This window comes from Tachyglossus aculeatus, chromosome 20 (genome assembly GCF_015852505.1).
Source record: "Tachyglossus aculeatus isolate mTacAcu1 chromosome 20, mTacAcu1.pri, whole genome shotgun sequence".
NCBI classification, from domain to species: Eukaryota; Metazoa; Chordata; class Mammalia; order Monotremata; family Tachyglossidae; genus Tachyglossus; species Tachyglossus aculeatus.
Window position 1 is genome coordinate 16614077 of NC_052085.1, and position 18074 is coordinate 16632150.

The 18074-nt window shown below is 45.0% G+C and overlaps 1 protein-coding gene across 5 annotated transcripts in view; it reads right to left on the bottom strand.

The window, feature by feature from the left end:
• Positions 1-18074, bottom strand: part of ENOX1 (ecto-NOX disulfide-thiol exchanger 1) — a 488154-nt gene that overhangs the window by 133196 nt on the left and 336884 nt on the right. For all 5 annotated transcript variants that reach the window (XM_038762016.1, XM_038762019.1, XM_038762018.1 and 2 more), the window contains exons 8-9: positions 14754-14966; positions 1871-1977 (exon numbers count right to left, since the gene is read on the bottom strand). In XM_038762016.1, coding sequence (XP_038617944.1) covers positions 1871-1977; positions 14754-14966 — 320 coding nt within the window. The remainder of the gene's footprint in view (positions 1-1870; positions 1978-14753; positions 14967-18074) is intronic.

The window sequence follows — 18074 nt, forward strand, 5'->3', positions numbered from 1 at the left end:
CAAAAAAGAAAAAAAAGCCATATCTTCCCTCCCTTTTCTCCTTGCCCTGGGGAGAGGGAATGGTTCCACCAGGAGAGGAGGAGGTCAAAGGAAGTTTAGCAAGGTGAATTTCAACAACAGCTGGCAAACAAAATGGTACAAATCAACGCAGCTATTATTTGTTGCCATTTCCATGCTTGAGGGCAGGAGGAAACGCCCGGCATCAACAATGTGCCTCATGGCTTTTTTCTTACATTTCCTTTTTAAGTCAAGCTTTCTTCTTGAAGGGGAAAATAAATTGGGTTTTGATTTCAAAACCGGAAACATAGTTTACCGATTCCTTTTAATGTATTTCACAATCCTGAAACTGGGTATTTCACCACATCTCCCTGACTTCTTGGGAAGGGCTCTATCCCTTCCCTGATCTTACATAAAACCCAAGTGAACAATATTTTATCAGCCTCCGTCCTTTAAGGGATGTGTGAATCGAATATAGAATATCATTCGCAATAATGAACTGCAACAGCACTTTATGATTCCCTTTAACGTATTTCACAATCCTGAAACTGGGTTCTCGGGAATGGCTCTATCCCTTCCCTGATCTTACATAAAACCCACGTGAACAATATTTTATCGGCCTCCGTCCTTTACGGGATTTGTGAATCGAATATAGACTATCATTCGCAATAATGAACTGCAACAGCACTTTATTTTAAGTGGCCCATCATTGTGAAATTATTTGGAATTCTCCATAAAAATCAACAAGAGCAAAAAAATTCATTTGGTATTCATGTTGATGGTACATCTAGCATTACTGATATTCAACTGTAATTTAGCATTAGTTAATGGGCACTTAAATGCTACCCAAATGATTTACACCATAGCACTTTGCTACTTCTCAAATTATATGTAAAACGCTCATTTTAACAAGTGCGCTCCAAAATAATTTTAAAAGTACACCTTACCTTCTAAAATTTTTTGTTTGGAAACAGGGAAGATTTTTTAGATAGCTGTAATATTAACATGCTGTACTAGACAGGACGGAGGATCTGGATGAAAATTACTTCGATAACGGAAGACAAAAACAAAGATAAAGAGTGTACTTACTTTTTAAAGTACAGGCTCATAGTGTACACTAAAGTACATTGCTGAATTTTAAATGAAAGCTGGATGACTAATGATAACAAGCAATCATAACAAACGGTGACGCTTCATGAGTGGAAAGGAAAGCGGGTTCTCAGATATCTGTCTCTTCTTTTGAAAATACTCACACGTGAATGAATGGATACCTCAGATGGATTCAAGAAAGGCCTCTACATATAGGAAAAACATGGAAGGGGGAAGGGGAATCTATGTCCAATCCTGAAATTAATATAATTCAGTCACATGCCTTTGGGTAAAAATGTACAGATGGGAAGGAACACTTGGCATCTCTCGATGGAAAGAAAAGAATCACCGTGGTCAGTCTAATGAAACCCTGAAATAAGGAAAAAAACTTTTTCTCTCGTTTGGGAGACTAAATGACAATTGGCTCTTTCATTTTAGAATTACATGATAATTCCAAATAATCTCGCAAATGTGTCTCTTGGTTGCTGGGGAAATAGAGGCTATCATTAACATATGGATATCACATACGGATTTTTTCTTCTCTGCAGAGAGAAAGTTCTCAGTTCCCCATCTAAATGATGTAAGCTGACAGGACTTCTCCACGGGGAAATAAATCTATCTGTTAGGCTGGGAACAAATACAGGAACTGCCCGATGGAAAATTGCCTGCTTAAACCAAAACCATTAAATGTTGCGGAGCACTGCACGGCTTCCTAGAGAGACCCACTGATCTGTGCCAATCCAGCTGCGTGATGGTGGTTAAAAGTAATAATAAAATCACCAACCTCAGAATGCTTTCGCCAAATGTCTATGTTCTTGCGTTGAGCTTTCGAGAAATGGTCCCAAGCTTTTTGTCTGGCAGAAGCGTTGAAAACGGCCACAATCTGCTCAACTTTGGTGAACAAGGAAGTCAAACAAGACAAGTAATTTATGTTGTGATCGCTATAGGGAAGCAGAGAAAAGACACTTGGAGTCTATGGATGATGTCGCTTCGGAAAACAACATCATCGATATCCACCCAGTCATGTGTCTTTTGTACTTACATTTCATCAATGTCGGGGATGTCTCCCTTCAAGTCTGTCTCCACAACTTAAAAGTCAACACACTCTCAACGGTTACCTGCATTTGGATCAGTGATTTTGGGGCATTTAGTATTCGCTCCACCCCCAGTCCCACAGAACTTATAGGCTTAACTGTGAATTATGAGTGATTTATTTATATTAATGTCTGTCGCACTCTAGACTGTTAGCTCGCTGTGGGCAGGGAACGTGTCTACCAACTCTGTTGTATTGTACTCTCCTAAGTGCTCAGTACAGTGCTCTGCATGCACTAAGTGCTCACTGACAGACCGGGGAGTTCATGGCAATCGTTTCTAAGGCCTCCTCAGCTGTGTTTGGCTGTGCGTACGCATCTACGTACCTGCACAAATCGCTTCAGTGGGCGTGAAGGGAGGCAAGAAGGAGGAGAGGAATGGAGAGCAGGCAATGGAGAGGATCTGGGTTTTAATCCTGGCTCTGCCACTTGTCTGCTGTGTGGCCTCGAGCGAGTCACTTAACTTCTCTGGGCCTCAGTTACCTCTTCGGTAAAATTGGGACTAAAGCCACAAGCCCCATGTGGGGCACGCACTTTAGAAAATTAAGAAAAAAGCCAATGGAATAGGGCCTTACAGTACGGAGCTCACATCTTCTGTCTAGTTAGTAGTACTGGCTGAGTTCCAAGTCACTCCTTACCTTATTTACCACTGCTTTATTTACTCTCCAGTTCCTCTTTTCCCAGATCAGACAGATAAATTCAGCAGTTGCTGCAACCTACCCTCCACCCCTCTCGGAAATCCTGAGAACCGATACGTCTTTCCAGAAGGAACCTAGCCCTTGCTTAGAGACAATGAACGACATGGCTGTAGAGCAGACTCCCGGCGATGTGCTGTAGAAACTTCCCAAGTGCTTACTACAGTGCTCTGCATAAAGTAAGCGCTCAATAAATACGACTGCTTCTCTGAGTAATACGGGACCTCGGTTGTCTTCCGTTAGCAACTAGGGCTGAATACCAGTTAGGACTGTTGGGTTTTCACTTTTATAGACTCCCTCATTCGGACTCTGTGATTACTTAAGGGTGAGCTTTCTTTGACTTCTTTCAGAACCTAGGGGACTTTACATATTACAATTTCAAAGAAGGTGAGCTTGTCTCAGCTCAGGTTACTCAATTACCCAGAGATAAAAGTGGATCATAAATACCGCCTTTGGAGACACAGGTCCCATTAACTGAAGACCGAACTGCTCAGATTGAGTCAGGATAAGAAAAATTAAGGGAATCTACGAAGGAAAGGCTTATAAAGAGAAAATGATGTATTTTTAATTATTTGCACTAGCCACAAAAGGGATGCATATGCTCTTTGACTAGTATACGCATCTGAATTTTTAAATGTTTAATTATGAAGGCAGCAAAACAAATCTTCCCACAGATGTTTGCACCTTCCTCCAATCTGTAACGGATAATTCCCAAGGCTCGATTCAAAAGCAGAATAGCATTTTAACACGTTCTAGAATGAAATAATTTGGAAAGTGCACTGCTAGTACTAAAATACTTAGTACCCACAGGTTTCTAGACCGTGAGCCCATTGTTGGGTAGAGACCGTCTCTATATGTTGCCGACTTGTACTTCCCAAGCGCTTAGTACAGTGCTCTGCACACAGTAAGTGCTCAATAAGTATGATTAATGAGTGAATGAATGAATGGAGAAGCTTCAAACTCAGGACTGGAGTGACTTGATTAGAAACAAAGTATATAAAACCATTCAAGCAATGACAGTAATGTATGGGGGGGTGGGGCGGGAATGGGGAGAGGCACTTCAAAATTCAACTAAGCATTTTATAGCCTATCGTTTCAAATTTCTAAAAATAACCAGCAGTGCATTTTCAATTCCTGAAGCTACTTTCCTACATTCCCAGCTTGGCCGGTGGCTAGCGAGTGGAAGGCAACTTGCTACGAGTCAAAACTCACCCACGCCGGGCAGCGGCGGCACGGGAGAGAGTCGAGGGTGGAGACTTGAGTTTCCCACACGGAAGGAGGCAATGATAAACCATTTCCGGATTTTTACCAAGACGACTATATGGATCCACTACCAGAACAACAGCAGATGGACAGCGGGGCGTTCTGGGAGAGATGAGTCCGTGGTGTTGCTATGGTTCGGAAACGACTCGACGGCATAAGACAAGACAACGTCTCTATACCAGCACCTAATATAGTAGTATTACTTAACTACCATAATTATTATTATTACACTCTTCTCTCATTACACTCCAGCTTGACCTCTTTTTTCCCCCTCAATCTAACCTACTCACTGTGCCCCATTCTCACTTCCCCCAATCCCATTTCTTTCGCATACCTTCCATTTGCTGGGAATTTCTTCCCACTTCAAATGCCCACAGCTTTCTCCATCCTCAAAGTTCTTCGGAAATAACATTTCCTCAAAGAGGCCTTCCCTAGCTGATTTATGTTTCTTGCCCAGGTTCTAGCCCTCTCAACTCCCACTTCGGCCTTTCTGTATTGCCGGGCTCCTATGTGTGTAGGCATCTTACATTCCTTATTACTTCAATCAATCAATCAATCGTATTTATTGAGCTCTTACTGTGTGCAGAGCACTATACTAAGTGCTTGGGAAGTACAAGTTGGCAACATATAGAGACAGTCCCTACCCAACAGTGGGCATTAATTCATGAACATATCACTTCCTCTCCCTCCTCCCAGACTGTAAGCTCGCTGCGGGCAGGGAATGTGTCTGTTTATTCTTGTACGGTATCTTCCCAAGCACTTAGTACAGTGCTCAGCACACAGTAAGTGCTCAATAAATACGACTGAATGAGCAACTGATTTAAAGTTATTTTAGTGCCTGGCTCCTCCGCTAGATTGAGAATGTTTGAAGGTCACATTAACCTTAAAATAACAACAATGACGGTACTTGTTAAGTGCTCACTATTGCCAGACACTGAACTAAGTGCTGGTTTAGAAATAAGATAATCAGGTAGGACACAGTCCCTTATCCCACATGGGGCTTGCAGTCTAAATTCTCTTTTTAACTTCCCCAAGAACTCAATGCTCACACACAGTAGGTATCAATAGATACTACTGGTGGATCCTCACTACTGACACATTCAATTTATTTATAATTACTTCCTCACAGATGGTAGCTCTTTAAAATCACAACAACATCAATGAGATATCACAAGATAATGAGATGACATGGCTTCTAGAGTTTCAAATAGGCTTCAGATAACCTCTCAAATGGCAGGGTAGACTTGGGATTAAGTTCAGAAAAGTGAGAAAAAACGTTCTTGTCCTCTCAACTAAATATTCCCCCCTCTTTCCAGATCTCAAAAAACTTCAAGGTGTTTTGAATATTCATTTTCCTCCATCTCTGCAGGCTGTTTCTGAGCTTCTTCAGAATGTAGGCCTTCTCGTTATGTTGAGACGACTCATCCGACATACATGTTGGTCTATGCCTAGTAACCTACGGCTTAAACTGCCCTGTTTGCCTCTTTTCCAAGAAATGGAAAACAGTAACTCCCGTATTCTGTGTTCAGACTCTCCTCTTAATAAATGATCTATGCTTGGAGTCCCCAGCAAGTGCTACGGCATCCCAAGGGTTTTCCCAGCTTTCGAAGTAGGGATATTCCAACCACGATGATATGCATTCCGGCCATTTCATCTCCAAGATGGCACACTGAGGTGAAGCAATCCCACTATCATCACTTCATATAAATGCCCCAGAACCAGGCTCCTCAACATCAACATTGAAACAGCGTGGCTCAGTGGAAAGAACACGGACATTGGAGTCAGAGGTCGCGGGTTCAAATTCCGGCTCCGCCACTTGTCAGCTGTGTGACTTTGGGCAAGTCACTTCACTTCTCTGGGCCTCAGTTACCCCATCTGTAAAATGGGGATGAAGACTGTGAGCCCCCCGGGGGACAACCTGATCACCTTGTATCTATCCCAGCGCTTAGAACAGTGCTCGGCACATAGTAAGCGCTTAATAAATGCCATTATTATTATTATTCCTACTCTGAATGGCTTAAAATAAAAATATCCCTGGCTATCTGACATACTGAAAAGTGTGGTGTACTATATAATAAAGGACTTTGGACACAACAAGGAAGAGTGATTTTACTGCGAAATGGGAGCAGTGTAGTAATTCTAAAATGCCTTCATGTATGCCATGCCAACTGGAAAGACAAGAAGCTGAACTATCAATTTCATAATTACCGTGTGTAAAAATCTATCTCGTTCTATATGAGAAAGCCAAAAAGTGATTCATGTGGGGCTTGCCGTATTCATAAGTGAGAATCTGAAAGGACGTAAAAAATGAAAGCTAAGAGGAGATATGATTAAATTATAAAAACGATGAAGGGTAGAGACAGGGCTAATACAGAATGATTATTCACCACATCCTACAACTCCGAGATAGGGACTGTGAGCCCGTTGTTAGGTAGGGACCGTCTCTATATGTTGCTGACCTGTACTTCCCAAGCGCTTAGTACAGTGCTCTGCACACAGTAAGTGCTCAATAAATACGATTGAATGAATGACTGAATGATCTGAAGCTTTAATATTCAAAGTAAGCAAAAAGAAATCACTCTTTCCTCCGGCTAGGAGAAATGAGATGCGTTGTCACAGGAAGGTTTACGGCAGAGAATAATTAGAGGTTTAGTAATGTTTGGATAATTTGATTAATGAAAAATCCATAAGTGGATCATTAGAAGAGTTATTAGGAATGTTCAAAGGCTCGAGGGGATTAAATGGATATGAGGATGATATGCCCGTGATGTAAAAATCAAAAGAGAATTCAGGGATCGTAGATATACATCGATCGATCAATCAATCGGTAGTATTTATGGTGTGCTTACACTGTGCAGAGCTCTAGACTGAGGACTCGGTAGAATACAGTAGGGTGAGATGACGATGATGTGATGCCTGCCCTTGAGAAATGTATACTAAGGCAGGGGAGACAGCGGCTAAAATAAATGAAAAATTGGGGGAAGCAAAAGTGATTACAGATACGGACATAAGTTCTACCCAGGACGGGGAGGAGTATCAGTGACCCAGTCGTCAGGGGACATGGAAGTACTGAAATGGCAGCAGGGAGGGAATAAAGGTGGTGAGATGAGAAATCTATCAGGGAAGGTCTCCTGGAGATGAGAATTCAGATGGACATCAAGGATGGGGAGAGTAAGGGTCTGCCATACGTTAAGGGGGTGAGAATTTTAGACATAAGGGAGGGTTGTGAGCAAGAGTCAGGGTAGCGCCCAAATCCTGTCCTCCCACCGACTTTCCCATCACTGTAGACGGCACCACCATCCTTCCTGTCTCACAAGTCCATAACCCTGACATTATCCTTGACTCCTTTCTCTCACTTTAACCAAATATTCAGTCCATCACTCAATCCTGTCCGTTCGACCTTCACAGAAGAGCTAAAACCCGCCCTTTCCTCTCCATCCAAACTGCTACCGTGTTAATACAATCGCTTATCCTTACTTGATTAGTGTATCAGCTCCTTTGCCGATCTCCACGCCTCCTTTCTCTCCCCACTCTGGTCCATATTTCGCTCTGCGGCCTGGATCGTTACTCTACAGCAACATAAAGGCCGTGTTTCCCCACTCCTCAAGAAACTCCAGTGGTTTTCCATCCACCTCCACATCACACAGAAACTCCTCATCATTGGCTTTAAAGCAGTCAATCACCTTGCCCACTTCACTACCTCACTTCACTACTCTCCACGACAACCCAGCCCACCAGTTTCACTGGAACGCTCGCCCTCCTCATATCCAACGGACAATGACTCGTCCCTCGCTTCAAAGACTTGCTGGAGGCCTCCCCCGACTAAGCCCTCCTTCTCCTCTTCTTCCACTCCCTTCTGTGTCACCCTGACTTACTCCATTCATCACTTCACCCTCCCAGATCCACGGCACTTAGGTACATAACTGTAATTCATTTATTTATATCAATGTCTGTCTCTCCCTCTTGACTGTAAGCTGGTTGCGTCTGTTACATTGTTCTATTACCAAGCACTCAGTACAGTGCTCTAAGCGCTGGGGGAGATACCAGGTGATCAGGTTGTCCCACGTGGGGCTCATGGCCTTCACCCCCATTTTCCAGATGAGGTCACTGACGCCCAGAGAAGTGAAGTGACTTACCCAAAGTCACCCAGTTGACAAGCGGCGGAGTCGGGATTAGAACCCATGACCTCTGACTCCCAAGCCACGCTCTTTCCACTGAGCCACGCTGCTTCTCATGTGAACTTAATCCTCAAAGATCTTCTCAGTGCACCCTTGGTAGGGGGATAGTAATTAGGGAATCAGCATGGCCTAGTAGAAAACGTACTGTCCGGGAGTCTGCGGACTTTGAGTTCCTTGGGAGCAGGGATCATTCAGGGCAGTGCTCTGCACACGGTAAGCGCTCAATAAATACGACTGAATGAATTTCCACCCCCTCTATGAAATTGTACGCTCCCAGGCATTTAGTACAGTGCTCCGTAGACAGTACGCATTCAATAAATACCATTGATTTGTTTAGTGAATCAGACAACCGGGGTTCTAATCCTGGCTCTCCTGCTGTGTGACCTTAACCTAGTCACTTCATTTTTTTCTTAATGGCATTTATTAAGCACTTACTATGTGCAAAGCACTGTTCTAAGCACTGGGGAGGTTACAAAGTGATCAAGTTGTCCCACGGGGGGGCTCACAGTCTTCATCCCCATTTTACAGATGAGGTAACTGAGGCACAGAGAAGTGAAGTGACTTGTCCAAAGTCACACAGCTGACGATTGGTGGAGCCGGGATTTGAACCCATGACCCGGGCTCTTTTCACTGAGCCCCATTCTCTGTGCCTCAGTTTCCGCATCTGTAAAATCAGGTCTAAAAACCGGTTCTCCTCCCCCCTAGACCGTGAGCCACATGTGGGACAGGGATTGTGCCCGAATTATCGCATGGCATCCCTGCGCTTCGTAGAGTGCTTGGCATACAGTAAGAGAGTAAGAAGCAACGTAATCATAATTATTACTATTAATAATTGAAACAGGCTTCTCCACAACCTATGAAACCCTGAATAAATGCCATATGTCTTCAAGACGATCAGGATTATATCCATCTTCGTCAAAACGAGAGGTGACTGTGAAAACTACTTAGGGAAATCTCAATTGCCAAGCCAGAGTCCTCCTGAACAACTAAGACGCAGGAAGAGCCCAGAGCACAACAACATCTCTTTGTTGTGTTCATTTGACACTAACGACAGGCCGGGATTTTGGCAACGGCTCAACTTCCCTGAGAAATTCATCAGGATCCTCAGGCCAATCCATGATGGTGCGGTTGGGCGACTCGGTGTTGAAGTCCCCTGTCTGACCCTTTCCCCATCAGGATTAGAGTGAGGCAGAGCACTTTGTTTGCGCTCCCTTGTGCCGCCGTGTCTGTGGATGCAGCGAGCGATCCTGGAATCAAAATGTTCCTCAGAGCCACCAGGAAGGAAACTCTTCCAGCTCAACAACCGCTAGACGCAAATGACTGTACCCTAGAGCCACAAACACCCAGAGACACACAAAAGTGTCACGAATCACTGGGCAGATTGGGGAGAGGCTGGTCGGTTTCCCCATAATTCTGCAGAAAACCCAAAGAGAAACATGGGGAAGGACAAAAAGGCCACCATATGTGATCTTGATGTAGTATGACAACCAATGTGATAAGAAACTCCATGCTAAGACGAGGGTCTATAATGTTGCTGTGATGTTCATTCATTCATTCATTCATTCAATCGGATTGATTGAGCGCTTACAGTGCGCAGAGCACTGTACTAAGCGCTTGGGAAGAACAAGCCGGCAACGTATAGAGATGGTCCCTACCCAACAATGGGCTCACAGTCTAGAGGGAGGGGGTGGACAACAAAACAAAACATGTAGATAGGTGCCAATATCGTCAGAACGTATAGAATTATAGCTATACGCACATCATTAACACAATTAATAGAATAGTAAATATGTACAAGAAAAATAGAGTCATAAATCTGCACAAATATATAGAAGTGCTGTGGGGAGGGGAAGAAAGTACAGCGGGGAGGACGGGGAGGAGGAGGGGAAAAAGAGGGCTCAGTCTGGGAAGGCCTCCTGGAGGAGGTGAGCTCTCAGTAGGGCTCTCAGTGATGTCTGACTTTCTACAAGCCGTGCGGCCTCACGGAAAGAGCACAGGCCTGACAGTCAGAAGACCTGAGTTCTAATCATGGCTCCACCAAGTACCTGCTGTGTAACCTTGGGCATGCCACTTAATTTCTCGGTGCCTCAGTTTGCTCATCTGCAAAATGAGGGTTCAGTACCTGTTCTCCCTCTTACTTAGACTGGAAGCCCCATATGGGACCCAATTATCTTGGGTCTACGCTAGCGCTCACTATAGTGCTGGGCACGTAATAAGCACTTCACAAATTCCACAATTCCACGGCCCTGAGACCCAGACCTATTACAGAGATGCATCACACTTCTTGAGCAGTTTCACCATTGTCACCCTCAAACCACACTCATTCATTCATTCTTTCAATCGTATTTATTGAGTGCTTCCTGTGTGCAGGGCACTGTACTAAGCGCTTGGGAAATATAAGTGGGCAATGGATAGAGACGGTCCCTAACGACAACGGGCTCATGGTCTAGAAGGGGGAAAAGGACAACAAAACACAACACGTCTACAGGTGTCAAAATCATCAGAATAAATAGAATTATTGCTGTATGCACATCATTAACAAAATAAATAATACTAATAATAATGATGACATTTATTAAGCGCTTACTATGTGCAAAGCACTGTTCTAAGCGCTGGGGAGGTTACAAGGTGATCAGGTTGTCTCACATGGGGCTCACAATCTTCATCCACATTTTACAGATGAGGGAACTGAGGCACAGAGAATAATAATAATAATAATAATAATAATAATAATAATGGTGGTATTTGTTAAGTGCTTACTATGTGCAAAGCAGTGTTCTAAGCACTGGGGAGGTTACAAGGTGATCAGGTTGTCCCACGGGGGGCTCACAGTCTTCATCCAAATTTTACAGACGAGGGAACTGAGGCCCAGAGAAATGAAGTGACTTGCCCAAAGTCACACAGCTGAGAATTGGCGGGGCCAGGATTTGAACCCATGACCTTTGACTCCAAAGCTTGGGCTCCTTCCACTGAGCCATGCCGCTTCAGTGAAGCGCTTAGTACAGTGCTTTGCACACAGTAAGCACTCAATAAATATGATTGAATGAATGAAGTGACTTGCCCAAAGCCACACAGCTGACAATGGGTGGAGCCGGGATTTGAACCCATGACCCCTGACTCCAAAGCTCTTTCCACTGAGCCACGCTGCTCCTCAGCATTAAATACTATTAAATCGAATAGTTTAAATATTCTGCTATTAAATAGAATAGTAAATATGTACAAGTAAAATAAATAGAGTAATAAATCTGTGGGGAGGGAAATGAGCAAATAATAATGACAATTATGATGGCATTTGTTACGTGCTTATTATGTGCAAAGCACTGTTCTAAGGGCTGGGGGGCATACAAGGTGATCAGGTTCATTCATTCATTCATTCAATCGTATTTATTGAGCGCTTACTGTGTGCAGATCACTGTACTAAGCGCTTGGGAAGTACAAGTTGGCAACATATAGAGACGGTCCCTACCCAACAGCAGGCTCACATTGTCCCACGTGGGGCTCACAGTCTTCATCTCCATTTTACAGGTAACCGGCTCAGAGAAGTTAAATGACTTGTCCAAGGTCACACAGCAGACATGTGGCGGAGCCGGGATTCGAACCCATGACCTCTGACCCCAAAGCCCAGGCTCTTTCCACTGAGCCACGCTGCCTCTCTAAAATCCTCGGCTCACCAAGATTGAAGCATTGATTACAGCATCAAAACTCTTCTGCGTGGGACAAGAGAAGAAACTGATGACAGCAGAACACCTTAAGCAGCTGCTGTAGAGTAAGTAGAAGGGGCAAACTAGCTGAAAAGGCTGATTAAATCATGTGACGATGATAGATTCGTCCATACTAAATGACCTTTGATCCCTGACATCGTAGTAGTGATAGTAACCGTAAAAGAAATAGTATTCCTTAAGCACTTACTTTATGCAGAGCAATGCTGGGAGGGAATCCGCGGGTGGGAATTAGATGCAATCCCTGTTCTTCAGGGGGCTCCCAATCGGCGCTTAGAACAGTGCTTTGCACAGAGTAAGCGCTTAATAAATGCCATCATCATCACCATCGGTCTTGGGCTTAGGAGGGGACTGTCAGTCTCCTCAGATCACACCCCCACTTGACCTTTCTAACACAGCCACTCCTGGGGCATTACGAAAACGGGGCCCTAAATAGGGCTTCTCAAAATGGCCTCGGCACGGCAATCCACGATGGGAAGTCTGGCTCTTAAATCAATCAATCAATCGTATTTATTGAGCGCTTACTGTGTGCAGAGCACTGTACTAAGCTCTTGGGAAGTACAAGTCGGCACCATATAGAGATGGTCCCTAACTGACAACAGGCTCACAGTCTAGAAGGGGGAGACGGACATGTGGACGGGCGTCAAGTCGTCAGAACAAATAGAATTAAAGGTAGATGCACATCATTGACAAAATGAATAGAATAGTAAATATGTACAAATAAAATGAATAGAGTGATAAATCTGTCCAAACATATATACAGGTGCTGTGGGGAGGGGAAGGAGATGGGGCCGGGGGGATGGGGATGAGGAGGAGAGGAAAAAGGGGGCTCAGTCGGGGAAGGCTTCTTGGAGGAGGTGAGCTCTCAGTAGGGCTTTGAAGGGAGGAAGAGAGCGAGCTTGGCGGATGCGCGGAAGGAGGGAATTCCAGGCCGGGGGAAGGATGTGGGCCGGGGGTCGACGGCGGGACAGGCGAGAACGAGGTACAGTGAGAAGCGATCTGCCCTTTAAGTTGTGGGGAATGGATGGACAGCATGAGAAAGGAGCCTGTGTTTTGTGGAGTGTAAGCAGCTTAGCGGATAGAGCACGGGCCCGGGAGCCGGAAGGACCTGGGTTCGAATTCCTGCTCCACCACAGGTCTGCTGGGTGACCTCAGGCAAGTCACTTCACTTCTCTGGGCCTCAGTTCCCTCATCTGTAAAATGGGGATAAAGATTGTGAGCCCCATGCAAGATAGGGACCATGTCTACCCCAGAGCTTAGAACAGTGCTCAGCACATAGTAAGCACTTAACAAGTACTGTAATTATTATTATTTTAGCCCTGGAAGGGGAGGCGAGGAAGGGAAGGGAGGGATAGTAATTAACATGCATTGGTGCTAATCACCACCTCAGGGGAGGAGAAGCGGAGGAGGAGGGGATGGTCAGTTTTCCCTCCTCCTTCCCCACAGTCACCTTTCTTTCTGGGAAGTAATCCACGAGGCTAAGCTCGAAGAGGGGGGAATGGCAAGGAAAGGCCCTTGTGGTAGGGATTCTCCTGATTCCGGCTCCCCCTGATTAACTCCCCCAGACAAAAGGCACACACAACAAACCATCACACGACCCATCAAGGAATTTCACCCTCAGTGGTGTCTTCTTCTGGGACAAAGGACACCTGAAGACATAGAAATATTCCAATTGATGATGATGATGATGACGGCATTTGTTAAGCGCTTACTATGTGCCAAGCACTGTTCTAAGCGGGGGGGGGGGGGGGGAGTGTACAAAGTGATCAGGTTGTCCCATGAGGGGCTTACAGTCTTCATCCCCATTTTACAGATGAGGGAACTGAGGCCCAGAGAAGTGAAGTGACTTGCCCAAAGCCACACAGCTGACAAGTGGTGGAGGCTGGATTAGAACCCATGACCTCTGACTCCGAAGCCCGGGCTCTTTCAACTGAACCACGCTGCTTCTCACACACACATACACACAACACACACATTAAAGTGCATATGCAGATGTCCACAGGAATGGTGGATTTCACTAGTAATAAAATGAAAGCATTTCTAAACTATTAAGACAGGTTTACCATTAAATACGTGCACAATAGGAAGTCAACCTTGTTTGGGTTTTTTTCTGGTTTCTGGTTACTTTCTGTTTTGAATAGAGCCCTGGGTAATTATTGCTTTGCAGGAACCACAATTAGGTCACTTCACTGATTGCATTTTTGGACACAAACACTCGCAAGTCCTAAACAGTTGAGCCAGTTAGCTTTCCTGCTGTCCTCATCCTGCAGACGATTCCCTGTATACCATTTTCTTTCCGGTAGGCCGTTGCTGTCGCTTCTCACACCACCCCAAGGAAAGAAATTCAGCCGAAGAGCAATTCAGAAAGGGTTTTTGCTTCCTAGGCTGCCAGACTAGGGTGACCCTGGCTGACCCAGAACTCAGTATTTACAACGCACTTCGGATAACGTAAAATCTCGGTTCGGATCAGGAACTGGGAGGGATTTGCCGGCCATTAGGACGGTCTCCTGGGGAAAGGCTATGGAAACTTTGCTCACCTTGAGAATCGAGCTCTCAGAGAATGGTCCTCCTGGTTGCCACAGAATATGAAGCTTATGAGTTTGCCGTTGAGCATGGAGTAGAATGGTAAGCTATCGTAATTACTTACCCCCAAAAGAAAACCAAACAAACAGAACAACACAAAATCACAGACAAGAAGATGACTCCGACAAAGCTACTTACATTGCGTCAGGATCCCCGAGAGGGCATTTTTAAAGTTCTCCTTCGCTTGCTCCATCTCTTCCTCGTGGGCGGCCTTCTCGTTCATGAGCCGGCGGACGTGACTGTTGGCCGACTGCACCATGGAGTAGAACTGATTTGCGGACCGTCGGTTCACCTCGCCGCGCTCAATCCAGGTGAGCAGAACTGTGATGGCTTCGGAAAACTTCCCGTCATCTGGAAACAACCCGACTCGTTATTAACTGTGCTGAACGGAAAATTAGGAAATCGTTTCTGCCTAGATGCTCCTCGAGGGCTACGGGTAAATGGGTACATTTTCTAAAATGGCAGCAGGCCTGTTTTAAGGAAAACTCAATAATGATGACAATAATAACGGTGGTATCTGTTAAGTCCTTCCTTTGTGCCAAGCACTGAGGCAGATGCAAGATAATCAAGTTGGACACGGTCGATGTCCCACTCGGGACTCCCAGTTTAAGTAGAGGAAGGACAGGTATTTAATCTCCATTTTACAGGTGAAGAAACTGAGGTGTAACTGCTTGAGTGGGCTTGATTGATTAAGTGGGCTTGATTGATGAGTTGTAGATCTGATCCGATTTGAGGCGCTGGGAATTGAATGGCGAAGGCTTTGTTGGTGGAGGGGGGATTTCAGAAAGCTCTGAATTGGCAGGAGGGAAAGCTTGAAGGTCAGGGAGTTCTGTAAGTGAGGGAAAGGAATCAGGAAAATTGAAGTAGTTATGGCACTTACTGAGCACCTAGTAGGTGGGAGACACTGTATTGAGAGCATTTGGGAACTTACAACAGAATAAAGTGGCACATTCCCTGCCTATAAAATGTTCACACACTAATAATAATAATTATTATTATAAGTCGTCTAGACTGTGAGCCCGCTGTTGGGTAGGGACTGTCTCTATATGTTGCCAACTTGTACTTCCCAAGCGCTTAGTACAGTGCTCTGCACACAGTAAGCGCTCAATGAATACGATTGAATGAATGAATGAATGAATGAACGGTATTTGTTAAGCACTTACTTTGTGCCAAGCAATGGGGTGAATACAATCAAATCCCCACATGGGACTCACAGTGTCAATCCCCATTTTACAGAGGTGGCCCAGAGAAGTGAAGTGACTTGTCCAAGGTCACACAGCAGACAAGTGGGGGAGCCGGGATTAGAACCCATGACGTTCTGGCTCCCAGTAAAAATATTTAGGGAGAGGGTAGACAGCACGTATAGTGGAATGTAAATTGGAAAAAACATATATGCCCAAGTCCTGAGATCAATACGGGACTTCTGCAGTTGGCTAGTGAAACGATACGATTTGGAGTCCAGAGATTAAGGCTCGTCTCGAGGAGATGAAATCCTCAAAGGGTTGAGTACGTGGGGAGACCTGTGGTCTGTCAGATTTCCGCTTGCGGTGTGAGTGAGGGGAAGGAGGAAGGAGAGTTGAGAGTGAGGTAGTTAGATGGTTTGTTTAGGCTTGTTTATTTGGTTTGTTTATTTGTCAATGAGGGTGAACTGAAGAATAAATTCTGTCAAGAAGAGAGAACTGGTAGATTCCGAGTGGTTTTCACGCCACGTGAAGAGAAGCCACTGGAGGTTTTTGAGGAGAGGAGAGATTTGCGCCAAGTGCCGTGGAAAACAGCATGGCTGGGAAGCGGAAGTCATGGGTTCTAATCCCAGCTCCGTCCCTTGTCTGCTGTGTGACCTTGGGCAAGTCACTTCACTTCTCTGGGCCTCGTCTGTAAAAGGGGGATTAAGAGTGTGAGCCTCACGTGGGACAGGGACTGTGTCTAACCTGATTATTTTGTAGATACACCAGTGCTTGGCACATAGTAAGCGCTTAACAAATACCATCATTATCATTCCAAGAAGATGATCTGTGCACAGGGGGAAGCGTAGACTGGAGGGGGAGGAACTAGAATCAGGAGGAACAGCGAATACATTCATCATTCATTCGATCGTATTTATTGAGCGCTTACCGTGTGCAGGGCACTGTACTAAGCACTTAGGAAGTACAAGTCGGCAACATGTCTGCATGTCTGTATCCCCTTCTAGATTATAAGCTTGTTATAGGCAGGGAACATGTCTACTAATTCTGCTATATCAGTCATTCATTCATATACAGTCATTCATTCATTCAATCGTATTTATTGAGCGCTTACTGTGTGCAGAGCACTGTACTAAGCGCTTGGGAAGTCCAAGTTGGCAACATCTAGAGACGGTCCCTACCCAACAGCTGGCTCACAGTCTAGAAGGGGGAGACAGACAACAAAACCAAACATATTAACAAAATAAATAGAAGAGCAAATATGTACAAGTAGAGTAATAAATCTGTACAAGCATCTATACATTCATTCATTCAATCGTATTTATTGAGCGCTTACTGTGTGCAGAGCACTGTACTAAGTGCTTGGGAAGTCCAAGTTGGCAACATCTAGAGACGGTCCCTACCCAACAGTGGGCTCACAGTCTAGAAGACAGGTGGTGTGAGTAGCACCTGGGCCATGCTCGCTGAGAGGACACCCGGAAGGATCCTTAAACTCCATCCTCATCTCTGGGAAACAGCCAAAAAGGGTAATATTACGAACTTCCCAAGAGATGTCTGAGACACCTGCTGTAAACACAAATATCTACATACAGGCGTAGCACCTAGGCCATGCTCGCTGAGAGGACACCCGGAAAGATCCTTAAACTCCATCCGCATCTCTGGGAAACAGCCAAAAAGGGGAATAGTATGAACTTCCCAAGAGATGTCTGAGCCACCTGCTGTAAACACAAACATCTATATACAGGAGTAGCACCTAGGCCACACTCGCTGAGAGGACACGCAGAAGCATCCTTAAACTCCATCCGCATCTCTGGTAAACAGCCAAAAAGGGGAATAGTATGAACTTTCCAAGAGACGTCTGAGACACCTGCTGTAAACACAAATATCTATATGCAGGAGTAGCAACTAGGCCACGCTTGCTGAGAGGACTTAAAATCCATCCGCATCTCTGGGAAACAGCCAAAAAGGGGAATAGTAAGAACTTCCCAAGAGACGTCTAAGCCACCTGCTGTAAACACAAAAATCTATATACAGGAGTAGCACCTAGGCCATGGTCGCTGAGAGGACACCCGGAAGGATCCTTAAACTCCATCTGCATCTCTGGAAAACAGCCAACAAGGGGAATAGTATGAACTTTCCAAGAGACGTCTGAGCCACCTGCTGTAAACACAAACATCTATATGCAGAAGTAGCACCTAGGCCATGTTCGCTGAGAGGACTTAAACTCCATCCGCACCTCTGGGAAACAGCCAAAAAGGGGAATAGTAGGAACTTCCCA